Raw genomic sequence first — 15,830 nt, forward strand, 5'->3', positions numbered from 1 at the left:
ACGAGACAAGATGTAACTTCAATGGCGAACACTCAAAGTGTTCATCATATCAATCATATGACTCATGCTCTACCTTTCGGTATCCCGTGTTCCGAGACCATGTCTGTACATGCTAGGCTCGTCAAGGCAACCTTAGTATCCGCGTGTGCAAATCTGGCTTGCACCCGTTGTATGCACATGTAGAATCTATCACACCCGATCATCATGTGATGCTTCGAAACGATAAGTATTAGCAACGGTGCATACTAAGGATGAACACTTTATTATCTTGATATTTAGTGAGAGGGATCATCTTATACCGTCGCGATCTAAGCAATATAAGATGCATAAAAGGATTAACATCACATGCAATTCATATGTGATATGATACGGCCCCTTTGTCTTTGCGCCTTTGATCTTCATCTCCAAAGCACGGACATGATCTCCATCATCAACGGGTATGATCTCCATCATTGTCGGCGTAGCGTCAAGGTCAATGGCGCCGTCTTCATGATTGTACTCCCATGTAGCAACTATTACAACTTCTTTGAAATAGTACTCAACATGAAATTTAAAGACAACCATAAGGCTCCTGCCGGTTGCCACAATACAATAATGATCATCTCATACATATTCATCATCACATTATGGCCATATCACATCACCAAACCCTGCAAAAACAAGTAAGACGGTTCTAATTTGGTTTGCATATTTTACGTGGTTTAGGGTTTTCGAGTAAGATCCAATCTACCTACGAACATGAACCACAACGGTGATACTAGTGTTGTCAATAGAAAGAGTAAATTGGATCTTCACTATGGTGGGAGAGACAGACACCCGCAAAGCCACTTATGCAATACAAGTTGCATGTCGAGCGTGGAGCAAATCTCATGAACGCGGTCATGTAAAGTTAGCCCGAGCCGCTTCATCCCACCATGCCGCAAGATGCAAAGTACACGAACTAAAGACAACAAAGCATCAACGCCCATAAAACAATTGTGTTCCACTCGTGCAACCAATCTATGCATAGACACGGCTCTGATACCGCTGATGGGATTCGTAGCATAGAAAACAAAAAATTTCCTACCGCAAGAACGAAAACCAAGCCAAGATGCAATCTAGAAGATGGTAGCAACGAGGGGATCACGAGACTAACCCTTGAAGATTTCCAAAGCCTATGAGATTAGATCTCGTTGTTGCAGAAGATGATCACTTGCCGCTTTCAAAAGCGCGTAGAAGATCTTGACGGTGCCACAGTCGGGCACCTCCGTACTCGGTCACACGTTCGGTGTTGATGAATACATCCTTCTCCCCGTTCCAGCGGGCAGCGGAAGTAGTAGATCCTCCTCGGAATCCCGACAGCACGACGACGTGGCGGCGGTGGTGGTGGAGATCTCCGGCAGGGCTTCGCCTATGCGCTGCGGGAGAGATATGTGGAGGAGGGGCAGCTAGGGTTTGGGGAGAGGGGGACTGGGGCGCCAGCCTCAAGGGGTGCGGCCAAGGTGGTGGCTTGAGTGGCCGGCCCCCTCCCCTTGCCCCTCATTATATAGGTGGAACCCCCAAGAGTTTGACTCCAAGTCTTCGAATAAGACCCCAACTCAAAACTTCCCATAAGGATGAAACCTACCCAAGGTGGGACTCCTACTCAAGGTGGGACTCCCACCCCTTCCTTGGGCGGGGGGGGGGGGGGGGGGGGTGGGCGGCCACCATGGAGTGGAGTCCACCTGGGACTCCTCCACCCTTAGGTTGGCCGGCCATGCTAGGTGGAGTCCCTCTGGGACTCCACCTTCCATGGTGATTTCTTCCGGACTTTTCTAGAACCTTCCATAAATGCACCGGATCATTTTCAAACTTAGAAAATGACTTCCTATATATGAATCTTATTCTCTGGACCATTCCGGAACTCCTCGTGATGTCCTGGATCCCATCCGAGACTCCGAACAAAACTTCGAACTCCATTCCATATTCCATATCTACTTAAACGACATCAAACCTTAAGTGTGTCACCCTACGGTTCGTGAACTATGCAGACATGGTTGAGACTTCTCTCCGACCAATAACAAATAGCGAGATCCGGAGATCCATAATGGCTCCCACATATTCAACAATGACTTAGTGATCGATTGAATCATTTACATACGATACCGATTCCTTTTGTCACGCGATATTTTACTTGTCCGAGGTTTGATCATCGGTATCTCTATACCTCGTTCAACCTCGTCTCCGACAAGTACTCTTTACTCGTACCGTGGTATGTCATCTCTTATGAACCATTCATATGCTTGCAAGCTAATTAGACGACATTCCACCGAGAGGGCCCAGAGTATATCTATCCGTCATCGAGATGGACAATATCCCACTCTTGATCCATATGCCTCAACTCATACTTTCCGAATACTTAATCCCACCTTTATAACCACCCATTTACGCAGTGGCGTTTGATGTAATCAAAGTACCCTTCCGGCATAAGTGATTTACATGATCTCATGGTCGAAGGACTAGGTAACTATGTATCGAAAGATTATAGCAAATGAACTTAATGACGTGATCTTATGCTACGCTTAATTGGGTGTGTCCATTACATCATTCATCAATGACATAATCTTGTTATTAATAACATCCAATGTTCATGATCATGAAACTATGATCATCTATTAATCAACAAGCTAGTTATACAAGAGGCTAACTAGGGACTCCTTGTTGTTTACATAACACACATGTATCAATGTTTCAGTTAATACAATTATAGCATGATATGTAAACATTTATCATAAACATAAAGATATATAATAACCAATTTATTATTGCCTCTTGGGCATATCTCCAACATTGTTTTCCACTCATATTTTGTTCAGAGCTTGTTTGTTTTCTTTAGATAGGTATGATTGGCTCTCTGGTTTTTTATTGATTATTATCTATGAGAGTTGTTTTAAATAAATTGATTTGCGTTGGAGACGAGTAAATTGTTTCATGCTCATAGTGGGGCAAAAGGAAGCTTGTTTAGACTGTGGCTTAGATTTCAGCATATCATGTTAGATGTTATTTTAATTATATGCTTAGTTATTTTTGTAGCATGACATGTCTTAAATAGATGAGAGTGCTTAATGTGTCATTGAAAGAATCATGTGTTGTTTCCATCATACAAAAACATAATATTATGGTATTCTCCTTTGATTCTTTATTGGGTCGACTTGTGGCTCATGCTTACATCATGTTATGACTAAAAATCAGTCACCTAAAGCCTCTATGATCATTTAGTTTTTGACTTGTAATATCACTTTATGCTTTGATTAATAATGTATTGTCGCTATGTATGATTATGGCATTATTGCTCTCTTAGTTGGTCGCTCCCAGTCTTTTGCTAGCCTTCGCCTGTACTGAGTATGAGCTCTACTCGTGCATCCAACTACCAAAAACCAAAGTTTGACAATTGTGTCCACCATACCTACCTATATGTGTTATTTCACCGCCACTCCAAAGTAAATTGCTTGTGTGCTACCTTTAAACCTTCAAAACTTATTACCAGTTTTGTGTTCATGTTTTAGCTCATGAGGAAGTGTTGAATGACTTATTATCTCTTTCATGTTTATTTTGGATTCACACTTTGACTAGCATGCATAATGTGCTAGTCCTTAATATTGCAAAAAGAGCAGGCAAACGGGTACCCATCCCACTAAAGTATAAAATAAACCAATAATCAAAATCTCATAACAATATGTACTTGAGAAATCATGAACTTAGCTTGGTCAAACAAAGGAGAAGAGGAACTTTATTGTTCTATCTATGGGAGCCGCTCTTGAAGTCATTAAACATTAAAGGATGATAGATCATTTGATGCCATTCATTGACATAGACGTACATACCTCTCAAAATATATTTTCAACACGTCTATTGCATTCAAAATAAAAAGCTCTAGCACATGAGTAATCTTGCTTCCCTCTGCGCAGGGCATTTCTTTTACTTTTATGTTGAGTCTTCATCTTCTACCTTTATGCACCAATTAAGAGAGCATAATTATCATTTCGAGTATAATGTGTGTAGTTCCAAAATTTATTATTGATTGATTCATGATTATGTTATTGCTTGTTCTTAAACTACTTGTATATAGTCACCCTTTGAACTCTAAATGTGTCCTGGCATTTATGTTTTGCTATTCCATAAAGGACAAGCTGACTTTGCTATATTTTCTCTATGCTTAAAAACAAATAGTAGCTTTTAGTGCACTATTATTCATGATCTTTCGTTTGAGTTACTTCTCATGTTGTAACATAGTTGCTAAGTTCTATTGTTAGAATTATATCTATCGTGCTTATGTTTAGAGTACTTTGATCCCAGCTCATAATGCTTTTACAATAACTTGATCAAGATTGTGTTGGATGCATGTCACCTCAAAAATTATTTTTGTTATCACTTACCTACTCGAAGACGACCATGAGTTAAGCTTGGGGATGCTGATACGTTACAAGCATATCTATAATTTTTTGATACTCCATGCTTGTTTTAGGGCAACTCCAGCGGCGCGACGCATTTCGGACGTCCGAAATGTCCGTTTGCGTCGCGCGGCGGATGCTCGACAGACCGTTTTTGTCCGCGCGTCCGTTTGCACCTAGGGGTGGCTCCAGCGGGCCGACGCATTTCCACGTTTGCATCAATTTATGAAGTTTTCAAACAACAAAATAAGGAAATCAACAAAGTCATAGTTATTACATTTAAATTTTTAAAAGTCGACATGAAAATAAGATAGTATTTCTCTAGGCATGATCTTCATGGCCAGCCAATGTCCACTGATGCTCAATTAGATCTGTTTGCAGCTGTTTGGAGATGTTCTCGTCAGTGTCTTCTACATTCCTATGTAGATAGTCCTGCCAAGATGAAGCTCCAGGAAGTGGCGCAACCAACTCACCTTGGAAATCCCAGTGGTTCTCATTGCGGCCATCAGGACGCTCGTTCTCAACGATCATGTTGTGCATGATCACGCAGCATGTCATCACCTCATGCATGGTCTTCAGCGACCATGTTCTTGCCGGGTGACGGACAATTGCCCACCGAGCTTGGAGCACACCAAATCCGCGCTCCACATCTTTCCTGCAAGCCTCTTGCATCTTGGCAAACCTCCTCGTCTTCTCGGAGTTTGGATTACGGACAATCTTCACCAATGTGGCCCAGTCAAGGTAGATGCCATCAGCAAGATAATATGGCTTGTCATATGCATTTCCATTGATCTCATAGCTCACCCGGGAGCTTTGCCTTGCATGAGCCGGTTGAAAACCGGTGATCGGTGCAACACATTGATGTCATTGTTGGAACCGGCCATGCAAAAGAATGAATGCCAAATCCATAAATATTGAGATATGACAGCTTCAAGAATGACAGTTTTTCCCTCCTCATGCCCGCTGTACGCACCCTGCCATCCAGATGGACAGTTTTTCCACTGCCAGTGCATGCAATCTATGCTGCCAATCATTCCTGGGAAGCCTCTAGACTCGTTGATAGACAGGAGCCGCCTTGTATCCTCAACAGTTGGCTCCCTACAGTAATACTCTCCGAACACGGCAATCACGGCTCGACAAAACCTGTACATGGCCTCAAGACAGGTGCTCTCACCCATTCGAAGATACTCATCGAATATATCCGCAACCATTCCATATGAGAGCATGCGAATAGCCGCGGAGCATTTTTGGTCGGAGGTGAAGCCTAACGCACCTGTTGCATCGCGCCTGCATTGGAAGTAGGGGTCGTAGTTTCTAACGCCCCGTAGAATGACCAAGAACAGGTCCCTTGACATCCAGTATCGGCGGCGGAACATTTTTTCCGGGAAGATCGGATTGGTGAGGTGGAGGTAGTCCTTGTGGAGGCGGGCCTGCCCTTCCACTCTGTTGCGCGACAGGTTTTTGGAGCGCCCCTTCACAGAGCCCCGGTGCTGCGGCCCCGGGTTAGAGGTGAACTCGTGGATCATGGAGGCCGCAATAGTTGCCAAAGTCTGCGTCGACTGATCGGACTCCTCGTCGGAAGAGGAGTCGACGACCTCCGCGCGGAACTTGTCCAACATCTGCCACATGTCCATCTGCGTGGGTACAAACTGCGGATCAATGGCCGCGCACAATAGCGCCGAAAACACGAGTAAGAAACTTACCGACGCAATTGACCGAACAGGTCGTGGGCGGCGCGGAAGGGCGGTGCAACCGGGAGCGTTTCGCCCGAAAACAGCCGGCATGTACGCGGCGGAGCCAAGCCCGAGTACGCTCCTGCTCTCCCGCGCGGCAAGAACGGAGCCGACGGCGACTACTGCGGCGCTGCGGCCGGACGGCGGCGGGTGGGGTTGGGGTGATGGCGTCGCACTAGGGCAGGAAAGAAGGGGAACAAGAAGCAAATCGAAGCGGTCGATTTTGCTGTCCTTGACATGCGGGACCGGGTAAGAAATGGAGGACGCTCCGCGCGACCGCCGAGCGTCCGCGGAGACGCAAACCTGGCGCATATTTGGGCCAGGTTTGCGTCTCCGCGGACGGCCCGGTCACTTTGCGTCGCCCCGCTGGAGGTGGTGCCAGACGCATTTCCGGTCACGGCGGACACAAATGGTCGCTCATCATCCGTTTGCGTCGCGCCGCTGGAGATGCCCTTACACCAATCCTATATGTTTTGTTTACACTTCGTGGTATTTTGATGCATTTTCTGGAACTAACCTATTAACAAGATACCACAGTGTCAGTTCCTGTTTTCTGCTATTTTTGTATTTTTCAGAAAAGTTGTACATGAAGTATTCTCGGAATTGGACAAACAAAAGCCAAACCTCCTACTTTTCCCAACACGAAGACGGAGTCCAAAGCAGAGACGGAGGAGGGCGCCGAGGTCGCCACACCATGCCCAAACACCCTAGTTAGTCCATCGGCTCAACTATGCATGCTACCTCTCCTTGTTATGTCATGCTATTATCAGTATTGCACGGTCTATTATTTCTCATCATTAATATGTTAGACTACCTTGGATTATCATGATGTGGTGTCAACATGCAAATTGTTGTGTTGCAAGAATAAGTGTGCATCTTTGAGTATAGTTTAGTTTCTCCTCACTCTTTTTTACATAAAAGAAACAAACTTATATTTTTATGTGTGTATTTCTTAAATTATCTGTTTTTGATCCGAGTGCACTCCATATCCGTCCAATATTATCTGCATCCAACCATTATCCGTTCCGATCTCAATCCCCGAAAAAGATATGGTGGTATGGAACTAGCAATATCAGATACTTTTACATCCCTACATATCAGGGCCATAGTCGTGGTAATGCACGCCATATCTGACCCGCAGCCATGTCGCGGCAAATCGCAGATCTACGCAACCGCCACCGCGGAGATAGTGCGCCGGCTGGAGACCACACGTTGAGACCTCAATCCCAAGTTGAAGAGCAACACCTTTAGACGCTTTGCCGCGAGCTCTGGGACTGCCACCTTAGATTCGCGGTTTTTCTGCGCAAGGAGTACTGCGCGAGCCCCCTACTCCCTTCGAGAGACTAGGTCAATCGTCACCGCAACATGGGTGAGCGGCATCGACGGAGATGTGGGGGCGTGAGCTAGGAGAACGTCAACCACGGATAGGCGTCACCTTCGGTTCGCTTTCTACGAGCAAAACAATGGAGTCAGGGTTTATGTAAGAAGTCGTTTGGAAGCCAGACTTTCATTTCGTTTGGCATTTTGAAATGAATACTTTCATTTACATTGTAATTTCAGAAAAAGACACTTGTTTGGTTGCCATAGGAATTGCAAATGACAACATAATTTAATATTGAATTTGTAAATGGCTTCTATAGAGAAACGCAAATGACAGGTCTCAGCTCGGAATTGTGTTTACGCATGGCATCATTTTGCTGGATTTCCTAAATGAAATGAAGGTCCAATTCTGTGGCAACCAAACAGCCCACCTATGAAATTCCAAAATGAATTCCAAGATTCCAGACCCAAATGAAAAGTCGTTTGGAAGCCAGGCTTTCATTTCGTTTGTAGCATTTTGAAATAAATACATGTATTCATTTCATTTACATTGTAATTCCAGAAATGGACACTTGTTTGATTGCCACAGGAATTGCAAATGACAACAGAATTCAATATTGAATTTGTAAATGACTTCCATAGAAACGCAAATGACAGGTTTCAGCTTGGAATTGTGTTTACCCATGGAGTCATTTTGCTGGATTTTCTAAATGAAATGACGGCCCAATTTTATGGCAACCAAACAGCCCACCTATGGAATGCCAAAATAAATTCCAGAATTCCACACCCAAATGATGGATACCAAACGATCTCTAAGTGTCTGTTCTTGAGAGATCTTCTTGTTTAATATATTAGACCGTCATGAACTTAAGTTCTCCGTCTAGCCGAAGTTTGGTGGTTGCATATTTTGTAGTTTGCTGGTCATAACTGGTTTTGCGAATTTGCATACTTAAATTTGGGAACAATATTTGTGGGTACAAATCTTAACGCAATAGTATCGAACTGGATGAACTTGTAACTTTCAGCAGGTTTAATACTACATCCATTCTTTTGGTAGTACTCCGTAATTATTTTGAACCGGAGAGACTAGCAAATCGGGCATTTCAACAGCTCCATACGAAGCATGGACGAGAATTGCAGAGATTTAACAATTTTACCCTCCCAAATCAGCGTAGGAGACCAGTCAGGTTTCACCTTCCCAAAATTCCACCAGTCGAATGGTCAGATCTGGCGTCTCCGTTGGACGCCATGAAATCCCCTAATCACCCTCCCATCTTCCGCCGGTCTCCACACGCCAAAGGCAGCTGCCCAGGGACATTCCGGTCAAGTCAGCACTCCGTTCACGGGGCCGGCGACGCAAAATTCCACGCTCCCAACCAAGCCGGCGAGACGGCAGACGCCTTCTCCTCCACGCCGCCGCGCGGGCCAGCCCGAGTAGACCAGCATCGAGGTTCTCGCCGCCGGACCGCGCCTCGATCCGCGTTCTCCCGCCTGCCGGCCCCGATGAGGTTGCTCGCGCTCCTCCTGGCCGCGGCGGCCCTCGCCGCCGCGCACGAGCACCACGGCGAGGCGCCCACCTGCGCCGGTGCCGGCGCCGGCGGGCGCGTGCTCGCGGAGTTCCGCCCCGGGGAGGTGACCCTGGACGGGCACCCCACCGACTGGGAAGCCGTGGAGGCCTCGGAGTTCCCGTTGCTACCGGCGCTGGACCCCGACGAGGACAAGGCCTACACCGGCGGCAAAGTCACCGTCAAGGTTCGCGCCCCTCTCTATGAACTTCAGAAACTTGTGGATCCCGTGGAACTGCTGGGTAGATCGTAAGATGTAGCTGCCCCAGTTGCTGAAAGGTGACCTGTGAATACCTGAACTCCGATGCTATACCGCAGAGCTTGGCCCATTGTCTCGCATAAATGTCTAGTGTCATTTATAGTAGCCGTCCGAATTAGTCGTGTTGTGGGTTTGCAGTGGAAGAGCCATTTCGTATGTGTGATGTCTCCTAAGTGGTGGTGGCTCTGTTTAACTTTTGGAATGGACTGTGTCTGTGTGTGCAGGCTGTGCATGATGGCGTCAATGTTTTCTTCATGCTGCAAGTTGATGGGGATTATGCTTACACTAAAGGGTACTTTTAACTTTCCTGTGGTACAGCTCTATGTTAGTGTGTATATACGCTATTGGGCTGCATGATACAGTTAGTGGTCTGCACGATACAGTTAGTGGAAGTTGTAGTGCTCTTCATGGTCACTTTCTTTTTTTAGTTCAGAGGTGTTGCATTTAATTGGAGACATCGGTCAGCTATATTGTTTTGCAGTTTGCTGTAGAAACTCACCCAGTAGGCTGCTAAGATCATCTCGTTCATTCCTTTTATTTAGACATTTATTTCTTGCTAAGTCGTTCAATTGTAGCCACGTGAGTTGTGGTTATTGCATGTCATTTTCTTTTATCCTTTTTCTTCCCAAAGGCCTAATGATGGTTTGATTTAGTTGATAGTGCCTTGTGTTTCATGTTAGCTTTGCAGCGTTACTTTTCAGCTATACAGTTTTCTAGCAAGTAACCTGTGCTTTTGACTGACTTGCTGCACATTGCAGCGATAGTAAGAAATGCCCATCTGTTGCTCTGATGTTCCAAGTTGGAGAAAAAGCCACATATTACAATGTAAGTTTGATTTATCCCTGATTATTCCTAACTCTCAAGTCAAGGTGATACATGCTAGCCATTATATGTGACAGTTTATTACAGTACTGCTGAATATTACTAAGTAGTTAGCTTTATTTCTTCGTGTAGTTTGTACTGAGTGCCTATTGGTCATTATACATATGGATAATGTCATTTAGTCTGTTTGTTCTACTGTTACTAAATTTATCTTAAACTTGGAGCTGTTTGCTTTTTTAGATGGGAGGGTGCAAAGATTTGCCTGGTTCTTGCACGAGCAAAAGTTGCAGAGATCACGAGGTTGACATTATGCACTTTTCAGTTGGAAGTGCTATTCCTGGGCGTCTTTATGGTGGCAATCACATAGATAATGCAGCTGGAAACGGAGGTGATAGGTAATTCTGTTCTATCTCTCATGTTGGTTGTATAGTTGTATATCATATGAAAACTTGGACGTTGAAATACTTATTTTATATAGATTTGGCCATCTTGTTGATACCTATGCATGGAATCCCCATTGCCGCTACCTTGATGGTATAGGCCCTAAAGGTACTCATGCTATTTGAAACAAAGAAATATCATCTTTTTTATTTAACATTTTCATTGTTGGATTAGAATATTATACTGTATGATTTTTCATTATTTTGTGCATAAACCCTGCATGATGGTTTGCATTTCAGAAAACAATTCAAATGCTCAGAACGATTGGCATGGGGCTTGGTGGCACAATTCCCTGACATTCCATTCAGGTAAGTTATTGAGCATCATCAGCAGATTCACATTTTGTCATTGATCTCATGATACCCAGTCCTGCATTTACACCACAATAGTGTTCAGACAAGCTGAAAAATACATATCTCCGCAGAAACAAATAAGTGATTCTCTTTGGAACATTCAACTATTTTTGGTTCTTATATATTAGACTTGATTAAAAGGCAAATGCACCCAATTAAAAGTGTAGAACTTCATCATCTTAATATCATGTGAACTCTTCAGGTTTTGTCGATGATGACAGCCCTTATGGAAAACAAGATGACAAGGGCACATATTACTTTGAATTCTCAAGGCCCCTAAGAACAATGGACCAGTTTCAGCAGGTGCTTATCTATTACCTTGTTTCATTCTTTTCCACTCTACTACATGAAAACCAGCATACCCAGGAACATGTGCACAAATGAAGTTTTATGGTTAGATACATCCATACCATCATATTTCTGTTCCTTTGACAACTAGATTTGTAATTTGCTAGCTGTTCAAGGGTAACTGCATGTAAGCAACATTACCCGTAGTTGGGTGATTTTTCTTAATTATACTGTTTTTATACTATAAGATTCATGCACCTTATGGCAGAGTTAGTGCCACAGTACTCTTAGGACGATAACATACTAAAACATGTATACTGTGCTAATTTTCCGAACGGAGACTGTTCAGATCCTTGGACATTGTCTGTACTATGTACTGTCTCTTCAGCAACACAAGTTCAAGCATATCTCCTCTTATGGTCGGTCAGTTTGTAATACTCAAGAATTAATGCGCCTGAGTTGCATGCTTCATATTTATATAGTACAATAAATTTCAAATCATTTACATACTTTTGATTACTAAATATGTTTGGCACCTAAATGTTTCTTTGGGTCTTTGGGTATGCAGGATGCACAGTTCACAATAGGTGAGCCCAGCAAAATGGCTGTAGCTTTCTGGTACCCAACCGATGGCAAACCATGGAGCAACTCACAACATTATTCAGCCAGCTGCGACTGGTTGACTCTGGATATACAACCTTCATTGGAAACTTCTCAGTACCACCCAGCTCCTAATCGTTCGTGGGATGCCGCAACTGCCTTCGCCTTACTCCTTTCAGTAGTGGCTGTTTGCGTGTCAGTTTTTGTGGGCTACTCAGCTTCGAAGAACAAGAGCAGCATCCAGTTTACACAACTTGAGGAGATCTAGTTTGGTGGAGGAAATAATCCGTTTAGTATTTCATCTGTGTGTAAGTCCCTTTCATCCTTTGGAGAAGAGCGATTCCTGGGTTGCATTTGGAATCTAGTGTAGGGCACAGAAAATACATGCTACACACGGCAGATTTTGATTGTTACTTCAAGGTACATTTTATGTAAATGTTGTATGTCAGTTCATGCTGTCACTTTGACACCAGCTCATGTACATTTGATACGCAAGTCGTTATAGCTAGATTTGGTGCAAATGTGATGGCTGTTGCCGGTAGGATTTAGTAGGGGCCTTTGTAATAGTAGAAGGAATATATATCACAGGAAGTTTGGACTTTGGAGGACAGAGTCTAGGATTTTTTTTTCTACAGTCTGTTTGGAATAAAGATACAGTTATCAGGATCTGCATTATTTCTTTGTGTGTGAAATGGGCCACTCCATTAAAAGTTCTTGGTTTCTGGAATTCCAGCATTTTGTTTGAGAGCAACTCCAATAGTATAGCCGGTTGTTGGCTATAAGCAGGATGTCATGTCATATATAGTTAACATGTAGCCAACAAGTACAATAGTTGGCTATAAGAATGTACTACTTTTTCAATGGATGGTCCACCTTTCATTCACACACCTTGCCTAGGAGCACGTGCTAGAGCTAGCTCTTGCATAAGAGCCCACTCACATTCTCTCTCTTCTCTCTCCTCCAACTAGACATAAATATATTATTTTAATCCTTGTAGCCAGCTGACTAGACCTTATTGTACTTGCTCTGAGAGATCCACTTTTTTTCCGGGGAATCCATCATTTTTTTTGGAGAATCGACCACTCTTTATTCATTGAAGCAAAGGTTTAAATGAATACATAAGCACTCTTTATTCATTGAAGCTAAGGTTTAAATGAATACATAAGCCATCAGGTGGGTTTAGGAGCCACAACTGGCGTCCTATTCCTTGACTGACGCTATTACGAGCAAGTTGATGGGCCTCTCCATTAGAGGATCTACTTTCATGTCTAAACACTGACATCACAAAGGATGATGCCGTCTTCGTAATCTCTGTGGTGACCATACTATACTCTCCAGAATAGGGCTTATGCAGATTCATAATCATGCTCAGACAGTTTGATGCAACACAAATACTTGTCAGCCCCAGATCCTGGGCCAAGGCTAAAGCCTCGCGGCAGGCCATGGCTTCAAGAGTAGCAGGGCTAAAACCTCCCGAGATCGTCAGGGACGAAGCCCCCAAATATAAGTCCGTGTCATCTCTACAGACAACAACAATGACACCTTCCGAACCTATCTTCGACGTAGCAGAGTCTACGTTTATCTTTGCCAGACCCGGAGGCGGAGCCTGCCATCTCGTCGGTGTCCAGCTGTAGCCTTTCCCTGGGAGGGAGGTTTAGGAGCTAGAGCAACATCCGTCATGAAATTTCTGACAAACATGAAGGTAGATAAAGGGCTCTGTTGTTCGCCTTCATGTATTAGCCGTCATCGAGCATACCAAATTGCCCACATCGTAACAGCCATCTCGATGAACTCATCATGACTCAAGGAGTCCATCATGGTAAACAACCATTGCTTGGCCGATGGCTCTTCTGTCAAGCTCATGTGTTGAGTTATGTCTTCATTCACCAAAGGCCAAACACACCTCGACATATTGCATACCAGTAGAGAATGCCTCAAGGAGTCTTCCGACCCACATACTGAGCACACGCATGTGATGGTGGTGTCGAACATCTCCAGTAGGGAGTGATTGATGGGACAGTCTCCATAGAAAGACACGGATTTTGGATGGGAACTGAGCGAACGGTAAAAATACCCGAACGATCATAGTGCCATGCCCAAACATCATTTTGTCGGCGCGTGCTCAAAGGGATCCGGCTAATCTGTTCAACATCCATGGGCAAGAAATAATTCTCCAGGGCTGCTGTGTCCCATGTTACTGAATCCGAGTTAATAAAACTGCTTATCCGTCATATTTTGTGGGGTGCCCCTATTCTCCGCTTTAAGCGGACCTTCCGGTCGGCTCCGCATACCCCCTATCAACAAATGGGCTGGGCCCAGGAGTGGTTTTCGGGCGTGCGAGCGAGTCTGCATTGTTTGTTCGAACGTTTATCAATTATTTTCGTGTGGATTTCTCTCGACTGCTGCAGCTCTTCTTTTTCCCGCGTACTTTTTACTTGTTAGGTTCATCTTTCTTCACGAAGAGAGAACGTAAAGAATCTTCTTGACACATATATTTGAATTGGACCAAAACGAGAACAACTCTGTTGATCTCCGGAGACTAAAATATACAGTACTACGTCTTGAAGTTCAGAACTTCAGCAAAATATGTGAAAAGTCTTTTTATCCTCAAAAAATCTGAAGGAATCCCGTGAACAATATTTTTAATATGTGAACGTTTATTTATTTTTTATCGCAAAAAACGTAGGCACTAAAAATATTTAAAAATGAAACAAATTTAAATGAACACAAAAATTAGGAAGTGGGTGCGCGAAAAGCTCGTCAACTAAAATCCAAATATAGTTTGCGAACCATTTTAATGGAAAAATAGGGTCGTGAAGGGCAAAAACATTTGGGACTAAAACAGTGAAAACGAAAAAAATTATTAATGAATTGAAAAATTAATAGTTGATCCGCCAAAATTTCGTGACCTAAAAAAACAATTGCCAACAAATTTTATTGAATAGAAAAAGGTCGTCAGCCAATTTGCGAAGAACGAAAAAAGCCATGAAAACAAATCCGTGAACTGAAAAGTGGCCGTGAATAGCAAAAATTCGTGAACACGAAAAGGGGCGTGAACCAATTTACGAAGAACGGGAAAAGGCCATGAACTGATTGGCAAAGAACAAAAAAAAAGAATGAACAAAAAAGTCCATGAACATAAAAAAGAGAGGCCGTGATAAGAAACATTTTTGAACAAGAAAATGTCGTGAACCAATTTATGAAGAACAAAAGAACAGCCGTGTACCAATTTGTGAAGAATAAAAAAATCCATGAAGAAAAATGTCCGCGCACTGAAAAAGCGCAACGAACAAAAAAAGTTCATGAACAGGAAAATCCATGAACTAATTGACGAAGAACAGAAAAATTCCGTGGACAAATTTGTGAAGAATAAAAAATAATCATGAACAAAAAAAGTCCATGAACTGAAAACGAAGGCCAAAAATTTCGTGAACGGAAAGGACCATGAACCAATTATGAAGAATATAAAAAGGCCGTGAAACAATTTCCGAAGAACACAAATTGATGAACAATAAATTATTCTTTTAACTTTTTGAAAGAAACATTTTTTGAATCCATGAATTTATTTATGTGAACCCATGAACAAAATTTTACACCTCGTGGACATTTCTTCAAATCCGTGAACCTATGTTTTAGTGTTGTACAATTTAGACCTGACGAATATTTTTAAAACTATGTAGATAAATTTTGAGATGAAAAGAAACATAAAAAGAGAAGAAATAAATACTCCTTCCAATCCCAGCAAATGATCAAACTAAAAAATGTTCGAATATGAAAAAGTTTCAAATTGAAAAAAATTCAAATTAAAAAGTATGCAAATTTAAAAAAAATATCAAATCTGAAAATTGTTCAAACGCGAAAAATGTTCATATCTAAAAGTGTTCGAAATAAAAATTGTTCAAATTTAAAAAAATCAAATCTAAAAATGTTGAAACTTAAAAAACGTTCAAATTTGAAAAAATTCAAATTTTCGAAAGTTCAGAAAAAACCAATCGGCAAAAAAATAACTGGAGAAAAAAACACCAGAACCAAATGGAAAA

General features: G+C 42.8%; 1 protein-coding gene across 1 annotated transcript; it reads left to right on the forward strand.

Moving 5' to 3' along the window:
• The first annotated feature begins 8,684 nt into the window (after positions 1-8,684).
• Positions 8,685-12,465, forward strand: LOC127295587 (uncharacterized). The gene is made up of 8 exons (XM_051325551.2): positions 8,685-9,214; positions 9,511-9,578; positions 10,045-10,111; positions 10,349-10,503; positions 10,587-10,657; positions 10,789-10,857; positions 11,105-11,205; positions 11,759-12,465. The coding sequence occupies exons 1-8, from the start codon at positions 8,711-8,713 to the stop codon at positions 12,056-12,058; spliced, it is 1,335 nt and encodes a 444-aa protein (XP_051181511.1). The 5' UTR covers positions 8,685-8,710; the 3' UTR covers positions 12,059-12,465.
• The last annotated feature ends 3,365 nt before the right edge of the window (positions 12,466-15,830 follow it).

This window comes from Lolium perenne, chromosome 4 (genome assembly GCF_019359855.2).
Source record: "Lolium perenne isolate Kyuss_39 chromosome 4, Kyuss_2.0, whole genome shotgun sequence".
Classification (NCBI taxonomy): Eukaryota; Viridiplantae; Streptophyta; class Magnoliopsida; order Poales; family Poaceae; genus Lolium; species Lolium perenne.